The following is a 20,733-nucleotide window of genomic DNA, read 5'->3' as shown; positions in this document are numbered from 1 at the left end:
AGTCTTATGGACCCAGAAGAAGGATGGATTTACAAATTGAACAGAGAAAAATATGAGATACTTAGGTCAGAAAGTATCAGCTGTGACCAAACTTACTATGTATCCACAAGCCATGGCTAGGATTAATTACCTATGGGAAACTTTATCACTATCATTTTCATCACCAAACTTCCAATCTACCATCAGACTGAGATAGGGTATCAGGTAAGATTCTACTTAAAATGTAATCAGTAAAACCTAAATGGTCACAAGAACTAAAGAAGTTAAGACTCGAAGGGTCAGAATTCTAGGTATTAGAACCGTGAAAGATAACCTAACGCATTTACTTTCAATAAGGAAATGAAGGCCCACGGAGATCAAGCAGAATTATCCTTGATCACAAGGACAGCTACGAGCAGAGCAAAAAGGAATCCCGGCTTCCGCCTCTCTCGCAGTCTCTGTCTGGCCTTGCACGCTACAGGAAATGGAGCACTGTTCACAAAATGCAGCCCACAAACATCCAATACCACAACACCGCAAATATCACAGAGAGATTTTCAATTTTAGGGATCAAAATACATAGGATAATGGACTTTTTACAAAAATAAATCAAAACATCCACATACACACACCATTGTACTCAAATCAGAAAAACCAAAGGCAGAACAAACATGGAAAGAGAAAAATGTTAAAAATGTTACAGTAACAAACACAGAACAAACGTTCTTAGTGGTTTTCATTTGAAGGGTGGCCAGGGCTTGAGTCAAACAGAAAGCCAAGGTCCTATGTGGTTTCTTTTATAAAGAGCAATGGTGGGGCTTCCAGGTCAGTGGAAAGGAAGTAACGTTCACCACGTCCTTTCTCCCAAAAAAGAACTCACTTTAGTTTCAAGATGATACCCCTGGGCTGTTCCCATAGAAACCCACTGGCCAGAATAAACACCCAGTACAGAATGTAGAAGATGTACTGTTCCTGCTACAAGGAGAAGGGTTCTTCCCTGACTCCGAGGAAGTCTCTTCTTGTTATTTTAGAAACTCTCCATGCAGATGATCTAAAATTGAGCTATCATTTCAATTATGATAACAAGCTGGAACGGGGACAGATACTGATTTCCACTTAGACACCCTGCTCAGAAAAGCAGAAACTGAGGCTCTTAGGAGCAAATGGCTATGACGTCAGGCAAGTCAGGGGTCCTCTGAATGCAACATTTCTGAGGAGACGGAGGTCGTGAGAGCACATGAAATAATGTGAGCAGTGATGCAATATGGACGCACTTTAGTTCTGGAACTCATTAGGTCCCTACAGACACCAGAAAATCATGTGACTATACTCCAGACTTTGGGAGTACGGCACTGACAGAGTCACAGAGAATTATGATCACTGCAACCATTGGGAAGAGACATCTGGAAGAGAATACTAAAATCCTGCTACTCGAATGTGGTCTGAAGACAATCATGGCTATCACCCGGCAGCTGCTTAGAAATGTAGGCTCTCTGGCCCCGGTCTGACCTCATGAGTCAGGATTCGCGTTTTAACAAGTGCTCCAAGTGATGCCTGAGCACAGTCAAGTCTCAGAAGTTCTCTAATGAAAATGCTGACCGTGTGCTGGCAAAAGAGGCCACGAAAACTTCAGGTGTTATCAAGCCTACACAGCTGAGCATGCAGAATGTGTCTCAAGTCATGCTGGCTCTTTGTTGCTACTTCTGGTCAACCACAGGTTATACATCTGAGACGTAAACACTTCTTTATTACAGGTATCAGTACCTGTGAGGTGACGCTCATTTAGTTTCCTTTTCTATGTGGGACTAAAGAGGATAAGGAAAAATATATAAAGCTAGACAGTCTAAGCAATGCTTCATTAATCTGGGTAATACAAAAAACACGCCCAGACTAAATGATGAAGTGAGCCTGGTTGATTACATTTTCATAATTATAATCATTAAGACCTGGGTATGTGTATTGATTTATTGAATAGCAACAACTTAATCGACTTTTTCCTAAAAAAACTCATTGCAACTTTTAGGTACAGTTGAATTTTCATGAAAGATTATTTTCACAAAAGGTGTAGTTTAGCTTTTGGAATGCGATAGTCTGATGGGAAAACAAACTTGGGGGGATAAAAACCATATACATTTTGATTCTGGCATTCATTGTCTGAGCTTCCTACTAGGAGCTGCAATTTTGGTACGGACACAACACTAAAGGGTAGGACGGAAGAGGGTACGTGTCATTTCCTGCCCCATTCAACCAGAACTGCTTTTCTTGGCTACCTCTCCAGTTATTCCACGGCTTAGGTAACGAGTGGGAGAGCTCTGGCCAGGTGGAGAACACCTCCCCCAATGGCTGCCTCTGCATGCACAAGTTTTAAGCTGGAGGAATCTAGAGAACACGGGCAGGAAGGACTCTCTGCCCCTCCTCTGCCGCTCTCCGTTGCAGTAGGTCCTGTGACCGTGCTGGTGGAGGGTGGACAGACACTGGATGGGATCTCAAGGATGGGCCTTGCTGTCTCCTTGCTCATCACCCTTAGCTCATACTCCGCTGTCCTATCATATTTTCCCAAGACTTGATCAAGCCTAGTCTGCAACACTCAGGTTCAACTGCTTCTTTGAGTCTTTACTTCCTTATGAAGCCTCCTGTGCTCTGTGGAATTTATATTAAATAAATGTGTATGTTTTTCCCTTGTCAATTTGTCTTTGCCAGTTTAATTTTCAGACCCAGTCAGGGACCCTAGGAGGGCTGAGGACATTTTTATTTCCTCCCCTGCATTCCCAGGCAGGGGAAAGTGTTCCCCAGAGCGCTATCGTGGAGAGCAGCACTGAAGGAGCAAGAATTCCGCCTTTTACCATCTGTACTGGAACTGAGGTTCTATTTTCATTTTCTGAAAGATAATGATGATTTTCCCACTGGTTTACATTTTTCTTGGATCCATATCCTCTGAATCCATTTCCCCAGACAGTAACTGGGCACAGAGAAGAGTGAGCAGCTGACTACACTACGGTGGGGGCGGGGGCAGGCACTCAGACGGGGAGCGTCTCACAGCCCCGCCCACCACTCTGCTTTTCACACGCCTCCTGAGTGAAGGGCACAAGTCCTTCACTACGAGCCCAGCCCAGTGAGGAGTGTAGCAATCACAGAAAGGGAGAAGAGAGGACGGAGCTGGATTTCACCACTGTACCAAGCCCAAAATGTGAATGAATCATGAACTTTGTCCTCCCCGGTTACCTGATATAACAGCTATTTTCCCGGATCCGTGTTCTTCTTGAGCTATTCTTTCTGCTTCCTCCATCAGCAGCATGCCAAACCCCTAGAGGGAGAAACAGAGGAGTGGGGGGTTATGAAGGGGAGGAAGTCCATTGAGAAAGGCCCATAAAACAAGAAGGCTATAATTCAGTCGTTGCTGAAATGTGTTTAAAAGAATGACAAAAATCTTTTTATAAAAAGAAAAAAAAAACCCATTCATTTATACCAAAACTGCACTGTAACTGACTAGTACAAAAGGCTGAACTCTCCAACAAGAGCTACCAAACAGTCCTTTGGAGGACGTATTCTAGTCACAGCAAGGGGATTATTCCCACTTAGCTGTCTTATTTTAGGTAAGTTCCAGGCAGCGTTCAGGGGACAGGGGTATACGGCACTCAGCTTTTATTGAAGTCGCCCTTCCACTTTCTTTTCTTGTTTGTTTGTTTTTTTTTTTTTTTCCGGTACCGGGACTCGAACTCATGACCTTGCGCTTGCCAGGCAGGCCCTGTGCCACTGAGCTAAATCCCCAGCCCTGCCCCTCCACTTTCTAAAGGGGTTTACAAACCAAGCAAGATTCTTGCAGCCATTTTGGGGCTTACCCTAGATCCTCCTCAATGTTTCCAACACATTTTCCTGAAATTTTAAGGAGGTACGCATTTTAGGTGGTTTGGGGTCAGAGTTCCACTTTCTACACTAGTTTATGTTTAAGGAGTGCTTTAATATTTTGTAAGTGCTTTCACATCGTCTCACTGGATTCCCTGGTAAGCTGAGTCATAAAATTGCCAATATTAGAGAATTTCTGACTTTCAATTTTAGTATACGTGCTGCCAAAGCGAGCACGATTTCTGACTCTCTAAAGCAGCCATTTCTTATGGCTCAGTCTGATACATTCAACTTAGCTGAATCTGCATGTCCTTCCCTCTGGCCCCATCACTCCCAAAAGGGAGCAATGCGGAGAGGAAACACGGGCGAATGACTGAAATATCGATTCTTTTGTTTCTGTATTCCCTTCCCCATTTTCTCCTCTTTTGCTTCATGATTCCCTCCTCTCACATGCCTTTTCTCTTTTCCCACTACGGGTCATTTCTTAATTATAAGCCAAACAGAAACAGCAAGGAGGGTACCTGATGCTGAAACTTAGTAGGATCCCGGCTGCTCACGGGGACCACACTTCCGTACACGTGCAGCTCGCGCACTATGGAAACACCTCCACCCAGCTCGAAACGGAAGGTTTCCTCTGAACACTTGCGCAACCGCAGGAGGCCGATCAGAATGTCTTGATCAGGGTCTTCATACGACAGGAATGTCTCCCAGCCACCATTTGCCACATAATCTCTCCTCACCAGCTCAACCTGTTGAATTAAAAAGCCACAAGAAATAAATGTTTCAAAATTACAGGACTGAAATTATTTTTATAATTGTATGTACTTATTTAGGTTAATATTCAGTAAGGAATAAAGAATGAATCATCCTTAATTATGCTTCTTTTTACTTGTCTCCTCTCAAATAGCACTCAGATTAAATAAGAGTTCATGCTTTATTCATGGACCATTACAAATGGAGAACAATTTTATAAATATTTGAACTTAATTAACCTTGAGGTTCTTATATAGATATCCAGCTCAGTAAATGCTTCTGTGTATTTAAATCTTTGATTGTCCATGAACTGTCTCTAAGATAAAAAGTACACATTATGTCACACTGGTAGCTCTTAGGAACACTCCTTTTTTGCCCCCAAAGCGTCAGATTCAATGTTTTCACTTTCTAATCCTTACTTCCTCCACTAAAACCTGCTTTAGGAGGAAAAAAGAAAAAGATACTGGGCTGTTGCTCCTTGGGATTATCCTCAAAGCGAGGTAAGCAATTCAGACCAACATTTTATGCCTTCTCAACTTCATGTTTGCTAAATAACTAGACTGTGTCAGAATTTGACAAAATTAACTGGGTTGGGTCTAATTTTTCCTTAAGAGATCCAAAATGTATAAAATGTCAAATAAGAAGAGAAATATAATTCAGAGATCATCCTTTGTTCAGCTTTTCTCAAACAGGTCCACCAGAGTTATCCCCCATGGAGTGCGGCACATAGCTAGACGCTGTAGATGTGGAGGAGGGAAGTTAACTCGGTACATATAATGAACACTTCAGGGCATGGTGGACCACCTGTTAGTAATGCCATGTACTCATGTGACTAGCACCAGTAGGCAATGATTTAACAGTTATACACAAGGAGACACGCAGTTCTATCTGAGGGTAACTGCTAGTATGTGACTGTCCACACTTGAATTAATTAAAGGGGAATAAAACTAAAACCTTAGTTCTTTATTGGTAGTAGCCACATTCCAAGTGCTTGACAGTCCCCCATGCAACTTGTGGCTACCAAACTAGACAGCTCCGGTCCCTGAACGTGTATTTCCCACCCTGCAGAATGTGTTGGACACTGCTGATCTAGAATGAGTGGCAGATTCAGTTTTTATAACCTGCCTCTTCTAAAATTCAGCTAACCTTCTATTTAGCTTTCTTGTTTGGACATCTGTCTCTAACCTTCAAGTACTCTCTGCTCTGAGTTATTCATCTAAGAAGTTAAGTGGATCCAGCCTTGGCAAAGTTTAAGAAACTAACCTGGTATGGTCGTACTTTGTGATGAATTTCTTGGATTCCAACCTCTCTGGTTCTCACATCCCGACACTGTCATTAAAAAAAGACGGTGTGTAGTGATTAAATTCGTAAGTAATGCAATGCTTATTTAAAACTCTCTTTTATGTAAACTAAACCCTGGGCTCAAAATAAAGTTTGGACATAATTTACACTGACCTAAAAGAACTGAATTTTAAAAAGGAACTCATCTTTAATAAGTTTGATGATAGGGAAACCAGAACAGAAGTTTATGAAGTTGTATTCTTTTCCTTTAAAAACAAATTTAGAATTGAAAAGAGATGAACTTATAATATAATCTTGGGGGTAAAAGACATAAGTCATAAAGTTAGAAAGTAATTTTGCCCAGTGAATGTAACTATCTGCAAGTAAAATCCCAAACCATGCTTGCAGAAGAGTACAAAGCAAATTCCTGATATACTATAAAAACACATTATTCACTTACATATCTTATGGTATACTGTTCCCTATACATACAACAAAGTATAACATTATTTTCAGGATCCTGATATTTTCTACTAGAGAGAAAATATCACTGTAGGAAATCTGCTATCATGAACGCTATTTCTCTAATAATATATTTATGAAGGATTGTTATATATGTATGGAATTCTATAAAAAGGAAGCTTATTATTCAAGTCTACAACAAAGTAAAACAAAACAAAGCTATTTCCATGTCTCAGGAACCAGCCCAAGATAATACTTTGCTGGTATAGATTACATAGCAAACAAGGGTCATCCATCTCTGTACCCACTGATCTAGTAAATATGGATGTTGTCTTTCTGCTATGGTAGTGCTACAGTTTGCATGTCAATGCGTCAGTTACATGCTCTCCATGAACAGCGCTTGCTGCTTCTTTCCTACTCCTCTGGGCGGGGGTGGGTGCTATTTTAATGGCAGAGATAAGATTCATAAACATTATTGACCTATTCGAAATAGAAAAAAAAAGAGATGAACAATACGAAGTTCCAGAAAAGAGGCAAACGCATTTAGAGTAACTCAGCACCAAATGAGACTGTGTGCTGTTCTCCTTCTTCTCCGTCCCTGCCTTGCCTGGTTGCTGACGGTCTCCTCCTCTATCTGCCTTCTCTAAGCCTGCCCCCTCACAAACTTGGCCAGCCTCTGTTACAGAGACTGGGACTAAGTCCAAAAACTTCTTCAAGTACTCTCTGCTCTGAGTTATTCATCTAAGAAGCCAACAAATGTCTAGTTCCCACAGGCACCATCTTCACCAGGCAGAGCACCACGAGTTCAAGACCAGCTTACGCTACACAGTGAGTCCAAGGCCAACCTGAACTACACAGTGAGACCCTGTGTGAACCCCCCAACCCCAAAAACAAAAACAAAAAAACAAAAAAACTTGAGAGGGGTGGGTTGTGGTAAGGTAGCCATTATATGTGGAGAAACAGCACTGTCGGACAGTGATTTCCAGCACATAATCCTTACCTGTTCAAACGATCCTAACTTCTCTTGAGGAACCACATCTTATTCTACTATAATTTACTGACCAAGAACCAAATACACAGTACTTCAAAAGAAAAAGTGTTTTGGAAAAAGGAGTTGAACACCTAGTAGACAATCACAGGAGGTAGAAAAAAACAAGCATGACACTGACAAAGCTCTTTGGTAGGAGAACACAGGAGGAAAGAAACGGCAGGAAGGTGGCCTTTGCTGCCACTTGCTTCACTTTCTGTATGTTGCACAATGGCTTCAACAGATGGAAAACTTCCTGACTGACTGGTAAGAGGGGTGTGTAAGAGTGACTGTACCAAAGACTTCTGCCTAGGGTGACACTTCTTCTCAGCAACACGGTCTGGCCGCTGTATGTTCCCATACCTGTATTCCAAGGTCTTTCATTCTTGCAAACGCCAGTTCTCTCAGGTTGCCATGTTCCACTCCCGAGCTGACTAAGGGCATAGGAATGTCTCTGTGGGAGAAAGACAACAGCTGTGGCTAAACACAGTTCACTCTCCAAAGCAGTTAAGGCAAGGACATCATAAGAGGAAAAACAAAAGTAAAATGTAAAAAAAGCTATGCAGCAGACAGGAAAACAGAGGCCGAAGAACCTAACCGGGAAGGAAGGTTCAGAGCATCCCCAGGTCTGTTTCCTAACTTACAAAACAAATTTTCATCAACATCTCAGAGTTTTAGTGAGAAATACCTGACAAATCATTTTATCAAATTAGAAAGTATAAAGTCAAGGCCCAAATGCCCAATAACCATTTCTATGAATTTGTGGCTGAAGAGACATTTATAGTAAATAGAACATGAAATAAAATGGGTTTTATAAAGTTCAATCTGTTTAATGAGGTGACGCAGGGATTTCTATTAATGCACTGCTGTATAGCTGACAACCATTCTTCCATATAGTTGGTGGATGGAAGGGACCAGGAAACTCGAAAGTCTGGCACAGCCAGTAACTGGTCTCAAATAAAACATTTTTCTTCCTTCACTTCCCAAAATTCTGTATTAGACGTGACTGCATTAAAATAATAGTAGCTTGTCTAAAGACAAGAGGAGGTAGAAATTCACCTCCTAGCATTAATATAGCATGAAGTTCTGGGCATCAAGAAGGCGTCAATCAAAAGTTGAAGTTATGAGCTCCATTTCAGTAGCCATTTTAGCAACCATCTCTAAAAAAACCAATTAGTATACATTAGAGTATTTCTAAGAAAAAGTCTGAAGTAGGAGTATGTTCGGCACTTCTTCCTATTCAAAGAGTAAGTCTCCAATTGATTGTGTCTAATACTCGGCTGATCAGAAGATGTGAAACACATGCCAGTTATCTTTTCCATTTTCCTTTCGAACCAACTTAAGAGTTTTTCTTCTCTCTTCACTTATACCATCATATGTTAAATGCAATTCTTCACTCAAAAGTATCAAAAAGCAATCAATTAGCACAACGAGCTATTCGTAAGTCTATTAGGCTCCAGAATCTGGTAGTTTCCATAAAAACACTACAAAGCAAAGACACACCAGGGATTACAAGTGAGAGGGGCATTACAGTCAAGAGTTAGTATATACAGCATGGTTTACTTACAGTTTTTAGAAAAATCAATCTCTATCTTTGGAGCTAGAATTTCTTAAAATTAAATCTAATGTAAAGTTAGTAATCAGATGAAACTGAATAAAGGCTATTAATGGAAAAAGTATGGCTTATTTAGCAAGAAACATGAATATACTATATGTTTTATTGTTTTATATAAGCCAAACATAAAGTCTTCTAAATGTCCTTTTTAACCTTAAAATATTTTATAAGTAATTCACAAATATATTAAACACAACTATATGGCATATGTATGAACATAAATATTTTTCACTAAAATTTTCAAACATTGTTACACATGGTATGAAATTAATCTGATAAAATCAACTGGCACCATTACCTGAAAAATAACATTCAATTCCTGTTATTCATGGAAGTTATATACAGTACAGTTGCTGTGAATACTGAGCTACATAATACTGAAACGCTGCTCCTAGAGAATAGAGTTAGGTTTCTATGAAACTCAAAACACTTTCTTCGCTGAGCGGTATATAACCTTGTTTTATGTGTGTTTCTGTTAAAAGAGACCTATTTGACACACAGTTGATTCATTAATAACGAACTAGTGGCTACAGCATTTTAACTCATGCCTTGAAGAAGCTTACCTAACATATTTTCTTGAGGGCACATGAAGACAGCATTTGAAGAACAGAGGGGAACATAAGCAGAAAGACGGAAAGCAGAGAAAGATCCAAAAACACAGAAATGAAGAATGCCCTTAACAGGAGTATCAGCAGATGGATATGTCTGAGAAAGAAATCTCTGAGAACAATATCAAAAGAAACCTCAAAAAAGGAAAAAGCAAAGACAACAAAGACAGAAAACAATGGTGACAACAGAATATCCAAAGGACTGTGTGAAAACTACACAGGTTTAACTTATGTTTAATGGGAACAATGGAAGGAAAAAAGAGAAAGGACCAGCGGAAATAGCTGAAACAAATATTTGACTGAGAATTTCTCCAATTACTATCAGACACCAGACCACAGATCCAGGAAGTTCAAAGAATACCAAACAGGATAAATGCCCTCTTAACCTACACTTAGGCATAATATTTTTAACCAACAGAAAAGCAAAGATAATGAACTATCCTGAAAGAAGCCAGAGGGAAAAACACCTTACATACAGAGGAACAAAGATTTAAGAATTACATATGACATCTCTTTTGAAACGATATAAAAAAGAAGAGTAGACTGAAATACTTAAAGTATGTCACTTATCTCTTAAAGAAAAAAATCTACTAACCTATAATTCTATTCTCTGAAATCATCCTTCAAAAGGAAAAATTAGAAATACTTTCTCAGACAAACAAAAGTTGAGAGAATTCACTGCTAACACATGCGCTCCACAAGAAATGTTAAAAATTCCTCAGCAAGAAGAAAATTATAGAGGTCAGAAACTCAGATCGACATAAAGAAAAGCACATTGAACAAAGATAAGTGAAGAGTAAAACTTATTTTTTCATTCTTATTCTAACAGGAAATCAGTAGAGAAAAATAAACAAAATCAAAAGCCAGTTCTCTGCAAAAAAAAAAAAAATCAATAAAATCAACTATCCTCTAGACAGGATAACTAAGAAAAAAAAGAGAGGGCAGAAATGACTAGTATCAGAGATAGACATGGGGACATCACTACAGATACTATGACATTCAAAAGAAAGCCAAGGTGCCAAGTGTGGTGGAGCACGCCTGTAATCCCAGCACTCGGGAGGCTGAGGCAGGAGGATCGTTGCGAGTTCAAGACCAGCCTGGGATACAAAGTGAGCTCAAGGTCAGCCTAAACTGCATAGTGAGATCCTGTCTCAAAATGACAAAAAATTAAAAAAAAAAAAAAGAAAACCAAGCAATAAATACTAAATGCAGTTGGAGTGTACTCCCAGGGTCCACTGAGATTGGAAGCTTGGTTCCCAGAGTGGTAAAACTGGGAGGTAGGGCCTAGTGGGAGGCCTTTAGGTCATTGGGGGCGTGTCCTCAGACGGCAACTCTCTGGTTAAAAGGAGCAAGGCTGGTGCACTTTGTGACGCAAGTGCTCCTGCCACTGCTCTGCCCCACAAGGTGACCCAGCCCACAGGCGGCCTTCACCACAGCCTGCATTATGCCACTGCCACTAGATGCTGTCAATACACACAACTAAGAAATGTGTGTGTATGCACCCAGTGTGCATTTACATGTAAAATACAAGGATTCACTTGTAACTATTCCTATGTATAAATTTAAAAATCTACATGTTCATACTGGTAATCCCAGTATGAACACTGTCAGCGTTCTTTTCAGCCTTCTACCTTTCAGTAACTGCAGATCCCTTCAGACAGCAAGAAAGGTGGCTTTTGAATTTAGGGCATTTACTCATATGCTAAATCAATTAACTTATGTGCTCACTGTAACCAGTCTCCCAACCCTTCTCTGTATTCCCTCCCTTACCTCTACCCTGTTCCAGGTGCCAGGCATGCTACTGTCAGCACCTCCATGGCACTGACTCCACAGGGGGCAGCCAAGATGGCAGGAGGGGAGTGGAAGAGGGACTCTACAAATATTTTAATAACAAGCTAGTACTTTTAAAAAGACACTAAGGCTGGGGATGTAGCTCTGTGGTATAGTTCTTAGCTAGCACGCAAGGCTCTGGTTTAATCCCCAGGACCAAAAAAATAAAAATCACTAAATTCTCAGGAGACATAAACCTACAAAGGAAGTTTTTATCAGACAATGGTAGTGGGCAGAACCATCTGACAGCAAGAACGACCAGCAGGCTGCTACATAATCTGTGGGACCCAGTGCAAAACGAGAACACATGGCTCCCTATTTTAAAAGAATTATTAGTAAGCTCAAGATGGTGACAGAGGGGCATTCGGCCGTGCAAGGGCCTAGGAGATGAACAGGTCCCCTGCTCCGAAGCTGGCCCTGAGGACCAGAGAGGACTTGGCAACACAGGGATGCACATGGGTGCTGACCGTTCATAAATGTCCTTAAGTGTATGTCTGTCACTGCAGAAAGGAAACATGGCTTTAATGGTATTAGGAAGTGTGGAAGTTTTTCACATTAAGGAATAGAAACATGGCGGCTGCCAACTTCAGTCAGGAAGTCTCTTTCACTGAAACTGAGAAGCAACCTAGGTTGAGCTGCTTCCACAGGTAAGATTGTCTGGACTCCACAAACAGACAGTGTTACTCTCTCCCAGGAGTTCAAACCCCAGGCGAGATGAGCGATCATCTGAACTTGCTATAGACATCTAGGCAAGAGTGAAAGTTATTTTTAGAGTTTTCAACTTAATTCAATCTAATTTCATTTCCTTGGGTGAAAGAGAGATTATATATGAGAATATTCACTTTTCTATTTTAATAGGTAATATTCCATGCTTAGAGGTGCTGATATTTGCAATTTGCTCATCAAAAACCTTTCAAAGCGATGTCAAGAGCTGTTTCAGTCTGTTTTCTCACGCTTCAGAAACCTGTTTTGGTTGCAAATTGGTATTCCTACTCCAAGCCTCACAGTGATTTAAATATCACATCGAGGCAGACAGCTGTCAAATAGCCCACGGGCAGCAGCAGTTTAATGTGGTTCCATCGTGTGCCTGGACAGACTTTTACACTTAATCACTGACTGCACCCTTCTGGGTAGAACACAGAATCTTCTAGCAGGATGCTGCTTCATACAGACAGCCAGGCAGATGTGACTGATTCAACTGTTGTGAAACTAAAAAGTATAAAACAGCTTTTAAAAGTGTCTGTATATGGTGGGTGCGTGGGAAATAATAAAAACCCAAGTAATATATGAGCAAAATATGGGAAATGAACAAGTATGAAAAAGTGTTCTTACTTGAATATCTTCCCTTCCTTGATTCCTCCAGATACCTGCCTAAAAAACAGTTCCTAACGTCTTTTTCTCCACATAAGCCTTGTCAGTTCGGCCTTGCTAGGCAGCAGTACAGAAGGGAAAGAGGCAGCTGCTGAGTAAACCTCATAGAAACAGGCAGACCTCTAAAGGCACAGAACAGAAAGACAAGTGTATGTCTGTGTATGGCAGTGGGCAGAACTATTCAGATTTTCCTTTGCATCCGTGAGGGTGTTTAACTTAGTTTCCTGTATTCTCAGAATTGCTCTCAGACTTTAACAGTGAAGCTAGAAGGAACATGCTGAGTCAAAAACTCCAAGATTCTCTTTCCCCAAATCAAGTTTCTTGACCACTTCATACTGCCTAACTCTCAGCCTTCTGTACACCTTTGTAATATTTAAGTTGTTGATTAACGTTTCCCTTAGCACCTTTATTTCAAAAATTTACCATCTACCTCTTGATGCAAGTTTCTTTCTAGAAGTTTAGAAACAACTTCTAGCTGAATGTGAACTTCAGGACATCTTGAAAAGAAACAGAAGGTTTTTAAACACATATGATGCTGTTTAACTGGAACACAGCTATCAACTGGCATAAAATGTAATGTCTAAACACAGAGGTGATCTGGCTCCCTAGTCTCTTATCTGTCCAGGTGAGAGGGGAGAATACGAACCACGGTAATATTTACAAACTTTTTTTTGTGCTTTTGCCACAAAAAGCACCCTTTTTATGATGCAAATTCAGTGACTGGCAAATTAGGTATAGATATCTGATGTACAAAGATAATCTCTTACAACGGAATAAAGTTAACCTGAGACAATAATAGGAATATGCAAATTAATACCATTAATATAAAAATGATAGAGATCCAATTTTATAGAGGAGGTGATAAAACTAATAACCATGTACTCTAAATAGGTAAGCTGGTTTACTGCCTCATCAATCATATCAGTAGATGCAGCAAAATCTGCAACATTCATTTATACTCCTCTTGTTCCAGAAAGGATTTAATATATAATAATGGAAACCAAAAAGCAAAAAGAGATGCTTAGACCTTTACTATGGGCCATTCTTTCCTAGATCACACTACTCTACAATATTATTTCAACAGCAGTAAGAGTTCTGTGGTACAGGCGTTTTTGCCGTGATGGTGCTAAGATAGTATTTTCTTTAAAAAAAAAAACTGAAACCAACCTGTCTAACAATGGAAATAGTTACTGAATATGACAAATTAAATGACAGATCATTATGCTGTCATTAAAATTATAACGATGTAGACTATTCTAGCACTTCTCTGATATTTCAGATTTTTTAAATTGACAAATAATAATTATACATATACATGGGTTACAATGTGATATTCTGATACATGTAAATATTGTAAAATGACCAAACCATGGGCATATTCATCCCCTCAAAAATATTTATCATTTCTTTCTGATAAGAACATTCAAAATCTTCCCTTCTTGTCATCTCTAATTATACAACTTTTAAAACTAGTCAACCTACCGCGCTGCAGATTACAAGAACATACTCTCTCTATCTAACTGTAATTTTGCAACAATTGACCAATCTCTCCACACCCCATCCAACTGCCCCAAACTCCCCAGCTTCCGATGGCATGTCACTTCCTAGTACCATTAAAGCCACGGTGGTATTTCATGATGGCCATATTCTACTCTACGTATCTGTATAAGATCAGCTTTTTTAGATTCCACAAATGAGGGCAATCACGCAGTGTTTGTCCTTCTCTACCTAGCTACTTCATAACCTATGTTCTGAACAAGAATTCATATGCAAATAGCATGATTCCAGTGTACAAAGTGTGCTGTTATGTAAAGATGCATTTCAATTATACAACAACATTTTTGGAAAAATGATGTAAGCGCATTATTAACACATCTACTGAAGTAGTTTAAAGCAATTTTATAGAGAAAACATTGTATTCATGTAAATAGCACTGTATTGCTAGAAATGAGGAAGAAAACATTCTAGACATTAGTAATGTATTACAAACTCTGCTGGAAACAAACTTGTATTATTCAAAAAGAAATGTATGGGCCCGGGGATAGAGCTCAGCAGGCACAAGCACCTGCCTGGCAAGTGCAAGGTCCTGAGTTCGATTCCTGGTACCAAAAAAAGAAAGAAAGAAATGCATGGAGATCACTGAATGCTGGACAAAACCAGAAATACACGCTATAAAACACTGACTGGAACAAGAAACCGATGTCCTACCTCAGTACTACACAAGCTGTGTTTAAGTTTCAGCGATTTATTTTTTCTTTTGGTATAGGGAATTGAACTTGCCAGGCAGGCGCTGTGCTGCTGAGCTATATCCCTGGTCCATCAATGATTATTGAGAACTAAAAGTTACAGTATAAATTAAATTTGAGTAACACTCTTTTAAACGAGTACCATCATCCTTCCATGTCTGTGAGGGGCTGGTTGCAGGATTCCCTGCAGATACTGAAATCTACAGATGCTCAAATCCCTTGTGTCAAATGGTGTAGAATACATCTGTGGTCCGGGATATTTCACATCACCTCCCGAGGCGGGAAACCCTAACATGACATAAATGCTATGCAAACAGCTATTTTATACTACCGTTTACGGAATAGTAATAAGAAACAAAGTCTCTACATGTTCAGTACAGACAGTTTTTTCTCTCTTTATATTTTCAATGAGAGCTTGCATGAATCCACGGATGCAGAACCTACTGATATGGAGGATCTACCATATATATACATAAAGGAAATACGTACATAAAAACAGGCAAAAAAACACAGCAAAATATAATAAATACAAATTCTTACGCAGGTAGCCATAGTAACAGTTCAGTTATACCTAATGGAAAACACAAAATAACATATTGGAAAGGCTTCTCCTCATGTTTACCAAAAAACAAATGCTTTATGGAACATTTAATAAAGCAAAAAAGGAAAAAAAAAAAGAACAACTAAAAAGCATTATGAAGACTTTTGTCTTTGCACTAAAGAGGTTAGCACATGATCGTGCTCAGAGTTAAGTAAATTATCAGTCCCAAAGCTAAAAAACCTGACATCACGGCTGGAATGGAGATGACTCGTTACTGTGTTAGGAACTGAGTCACTGCTCTCTGCAGACGATACGTTATCCCCAGACTCACCAAGGACACTGCCGATTGCACACTTCTATAGAGATTTCAGCACTACCTTTTGTTGTGCAGTGTTCCTTGGAGCTTTACTTCACCTACACATTTGTGAAGTACCGGAGCACCACTCCAAAACCTTCAGCTCCTGCACAACTGCACTCGGCCTCCTCACTGACTCTTTAAAGAGCAGATCTGCTGCCTGGGTTTCTCCAAGGCCTGACTTTCTCAGATGTGGTGCTCCAGGATAGCGGCCATGGTGGTATTTCATGATGGCCATAAAATGAAGCTTTTAAAGTGAGACCATATCTCTGCTGCTTTTCACTCACTGATTATTGCAGTAAGACATTTCAAGATGAAAACAAAGCCTCATCTGAATGCCTGTGTGAGCTATGCTCGCTACTTCTGGTGGAAGACTGTGGCTCTCCAGGTATGGAGATGGTTTCTAGTCTGTGACAACTGTGCTTTGCTGCTGGGAAGTGCGTTTGGTATTCTCTGGTGGTCAGCGTCAGTTAAACACAAATGATCTTTGTCCTTTGTCTCTGGCAATGAGTGATGTTTACTGCATTCCTGTTTCCTGCTGTAGTAATTTAAAATTTTTGAAACAATCTCAAAGTCATAGGAAAAAGTAAATAATGATTTTTCTGAACAATCTGAAAGTAAGATGCTAACAAGCTACGTTCCACACTAGCTGGGTGTGGTGACGCACACCTGTAATCCAAGCTACTCATGAAGTTGAGGCAGGAGGATTGCAAGGTGAAGCTCAGTTGGGCAACTCAGTAAAACTGTGTTTCAAAATAAAACAATAAAAAAGGATGGGAAGGTAGCTAGGTGGTAGAGCGTATGCCTAGCAAGTATGAGGCTCTGGGTTCAATTTCCAGGACTGAAATCAACAATAAAAAGGCTGGAAATGTGCATGCCTACAATCCTAGCTACACAGGAAGCTAAGGCAGAGGGATTACAAGTTCAAGGTCAGCGTAGGCAACTTAGCAAGACTGTCTTAAAATTAAAGAGGGGGTGCAGGGGATGTAGCTCAGTGCAGGTTCAATCCCCAGTACCACAGACACACACACACAAAGCACCATCACCCTCAGAATATTTGCAGTTCTTCCTATGAGGATACCTTCTCACATACCACAACACGTAAGGCTAAGTTCCTGTTAGCCTCTGGCAGTTAATACACAACTGTTTGATATGTGCTTCTGTTCCAAGACTCCTTTTTTTATATACTGTATATTGTTGACTTACCCACATACAACTTGGGCCCAACAGTCCTGTAGCTCAGGCCTGGCCGAAGCTCACCTAGCCCTTGTTATCTTCTCCATTAGCAACATCGCAGCCTTCCTGTGCTTAGGAATCTGGAACAGCACCTCAGCTCTACATTTGGGGCCAGTTTAGAGTCAATCCCTAACCAACTGCACAAAAGTTACTAAAATGCAGCATGAGGTAGGCTGCAGAAAGGGCTTGTTATGGTGTGAGGGCTGGGAAAAGCAGGCAGAGGGCATCTTGCTTGACCGTAGCTGAGAAGGTGTGCACTGAAGAACTCAGATTTTTCACCGCTCTTCATGTCTGAACGATTTGTGGCAGAAGTACTGATTTTGAGTCTGGATACATTTAATCAATTAGGCAGATTTGTAAACACTGAACCTGCCCATCACAAAGACTGCTATGTTTTTGAATCATGTTACGCTGTATTGATCTAATTATATCTATCAATATGAACTCATGGGTTCCTATGTTTTTCAGTCGGGCATAATGTTATACTGATTTATTTTGATGCTCAAATTGCCCCAGGTTTGGCCAACAAGGGCAGCTGGTTTCCTCCTTCTCTTCTGAACACTTCCTCGCTTTTTGACATAAGAGGCTCCAAGCCGGCAATCAGTCATTTGTCCAAGGGGCTCTGGTTCCTTTTAGTGAAGGCAGCATTTAGCAACCAAGATCAGAATATAGCACCAGGTGTGCTCAGTGCTAGAAAATACTACTCTCCACACACACATCAGATTCACGGTTACTTGTTTTGGTTACACTTAGTTATGTATTTAACTGCATGTTGAAAACACTAGTGTCTTCTAAGACACCAGACATTCACTTTAATTCTTTCCTTTTTCACATCTCTAATTGCTTTCTTAGACTAAAACTCCTAGCCTGCACTGTCTTTGACATATCTACTGGTGAGAGCAACCCCTGTAAGTGACCAATCTTGCTGCTGTCCCCTCCTCGCTGCCCTCCTCCCCCTCCACATCTGCTCTGCTCTGACATCTGCATGGATCAACTCTGCAGGAATGAACGCCCTGTGCATACACTGCTGGATCTCTTCTCATTCTCTTTACTGGATCTAGACTGTAGTAGCTCTGCCAGAGGAAATCCTGATGCAGGTCACAAGCTCCTGAGAAGCAGAATTCATGCATGCTTGCCATCAAGCCTCCAAATCCAGGATCATGAACAAATATGCTGCTGGCAAAGTGGCTTGGACATGCTGTCCTTTGGTTTCCATCCCTCTCTATGGACAGGTAGCATTCCAGATATTCCATGTTTAATGAAACAATTCAAAACTCTCAATTCAATGAAATCAGACCATTCCCATTAGAACTGTAAACAGACTAGTCCCCAGTGATTTGGGGAATATAAGATGATACACTACCTCTGCACTCGGTACACTCGAGTCCATGGAGGCACAAGGGCTAGGATCCGAGCCACTAGTTCGATCAGGTCACTAGGAGAGTAACTCTTATATCGTCCTGATTTCCAAAGCTCGTACAGCCCAGTACCGCGAATCACCAGGGTGGGGTAGAGTTTCATACCATCAGGACGAAAAGCGGGGTTCTCAAAAAACTCCTGTGAGTAAAGAACAGAAAGTTACTTCTCTGTTAGTTAGGCAGGGATTACCCATTGTCTTGGTTCCTTTTCTCTTGTTGCTGAGACAAAATACCTGACCCCCAAAATTAAGGAAGGAAAGGTTTATTTAGCTCACAGTCTATGGAGGCTTCAGTCTGTAATCAGATGGCTCCAAGGCAGGGTGGCGTGGCACAGGGGCAACAGTTCAAGGAGGCAGAAAACTGCAGAAGCAACAAGAGCAAAAAAGAGGGGAGGGGGACAAACCTCTTTTCCTTGCATAGCACTCACACCATCTCACACTATCTCACACCCTCCTCTTGCACAGGCTCAGGGTATTTACAAAGTGAGGACCCTGGCCCCCTGCTGAGTCACTTAGTTAAACTTCTTAACTTCTCAAGTTGACACAATGAACAACCTAGAGGTAAGGGCAAGTCCTCTACACCCAGGATGTAGAACTGCTGAGTTACTTAGGTAAGCTTCTAGACTTTTCAAGTTGACACAATGTATAACCATTACACCCCTGGTCAGTCTCAAGCCTGGGTCAGCCTCTCTCACCCCGACAGCAGACTGCAGAGCCAAGTGAGCGGACAGGACAGGACCGAAACTAGGGAGGCCTTCTTGATCTTTACACACTAACTGCCATACGCCCAAAAAATATTCTATTGAACCCTATATTATATCTTTCTGTCAGAATCATACTGACAGTCTTATTTAATGTCTGCCTTTACCTCCAGACTATAGCTTCCTTTAATAATAGAATATACTTAATTGTTTAAAGCTTGTAAAAGTTGTGACAGAAACAGAAAACAACAACAGGAAGTTGTGAATGATATCATCTGGCTTACAAAACATATACTGTTTACCACATGGGCTATTACAGAAAAGGTCTGCTGAGTTCTACATGCGACTATCATCTCCTCAGGCCAACTGGCATCAACGCTAACCTGGACTGTACTATACCCATTTGTTATCTGGACACTGGGCAACACATTGAACTCATCCATTTTTGGCACAGTCATTTTTTACGCTACGTTGTCTCCTGCGGCCACCTTATTTCTTTACTTAGGATGCAGCAAGGTGACACCAGGCATTCTCCTTCTGGTGTCTTTGTGCTAAGCATTTGCTCCAACCTTGACTGTGCTTGATACGTGGTGGACAACTGAAGGTGAACTCACTCGGCTCCCTCTCACCCTGGACGTTAGTGACTATCTGGCCAGCCACACTCTACCTTAGGAAATGTAAAAATGTTTTTTATCATCTGCTACACCATTTTTGTAAAACTTTCTATTGCTTAACTTGCTTTTCAAAGAAGTCTAACTACAGGGTTAGACTCTCTTTGATTTAGCAGTCTTAAATACTGCCTTCTTTGTAAGCCATGTGGTCTTAAGAGACACTGCTCTGTAATTGTTATCTTCCCTGTAACATTATAAAGATGCATCAGGTATTTAATAAATATGCGAGTCACCCACAAAGAGCATGGAGGAAAGTACTCCTCCACTTAGTCTGAATTTGACAGGAGATTTTGTTTTTGACAAGAGATTTCAGGAGAGTACTTCTGGTCCCTGGAGACATGTGGACTGATTACTACCTTTGTGTGAGTGATGACAGACTGTCCTGGTTCTGGACTTTTAGTTAAAGACAGGGAATTAAAGTAAGTGTTTCACTCCTTTCCCTCCAAAACCACAATATAGGGAAGATTTTTAAAAGAAGAATAAACTTAGAAGGACAAAGAGAACAAGAAAGAAAACCACAAGGGGATAACTGAGGGCAACAAGTTCTTTGAAAACAGAAAATGGATGGAAGATTAGGGAAGTGACTTCGCAAGCAAAGAAAACTGCGAGGTACTAGTGAAAGGCCAGCTCAGTCACACCAGAGTCCCAGCCAGGCTCATGGGTCAGAAGCCCCAGGACTCGGGGAAGATGGAAGAGAGACCTGGCAACCAAATAGGGTCCTGGATCTGAGTTTGCACTCAGAGGGATTTACCTCCTTTCCTGTACAGGACAAGGAGAAGGTAAATTCCCTGGTGTCA

General features: G+C 40.7%; 1 protein-coding gene across 2 annotated transcripts in view; it reads right to left on the bottom strand.

Moving 5' to 3' along the window:
• Nucleotides 1–20,733, bottom strand: part of Elp3 (elongator acetyltransferase complex subunit 3) — a 69,731-nt gene that overhangs the window by 16,967 nt on the left and 32,031 nt on the right. For both annotated transcript variants that reach the window (XM_005373765.2, XM_005373767.2), the window contains 5 exons: nt 18,511–18,704; nt 7,709–7,799; nt 5,839–5,904; nt 4,344–4,571; nt 3,202–3,283 (listed from right to left, as the gene is read on the bottom strand). In XM_005373765.2, coding sequence (XP_005373822.1) covers nt 3,202–3,283; nt 4,344–4,571; nt 5,839–5,904; nt 7,709–7,799; nt 18,511–18,704 — 661 coding nt within the window. The remainder of the gene's footprint in view (nt 1–3,201; nt 3,284–4,343; nt 4,572–5,838; nt 5,905–7,708; nt 7,800–18,510; nt 18,705–20,733) is intronic.

This window comes from Chinchilla lanigera, unplaced genomic scaffold (genome assembly GCF_000276665.1).
Source record: "Chinchilla lanigera isolate Chin_1 unplaced genomic scaffold, ChiLan1.0 scaffold00002, whole genome shotgun sequence".
Lineage (NCBI taxonomy): Eukaryota > Metazoa > Chordata > Mammalia > Rodentia > Chinchillidae > Chinchilla > Chinchilla lanigera.
The sequence above is the reverse complement of the archived record's forward strand: the minus strand, read 5'-3'. Positions and strand labels throughout refer to the sequence as shown.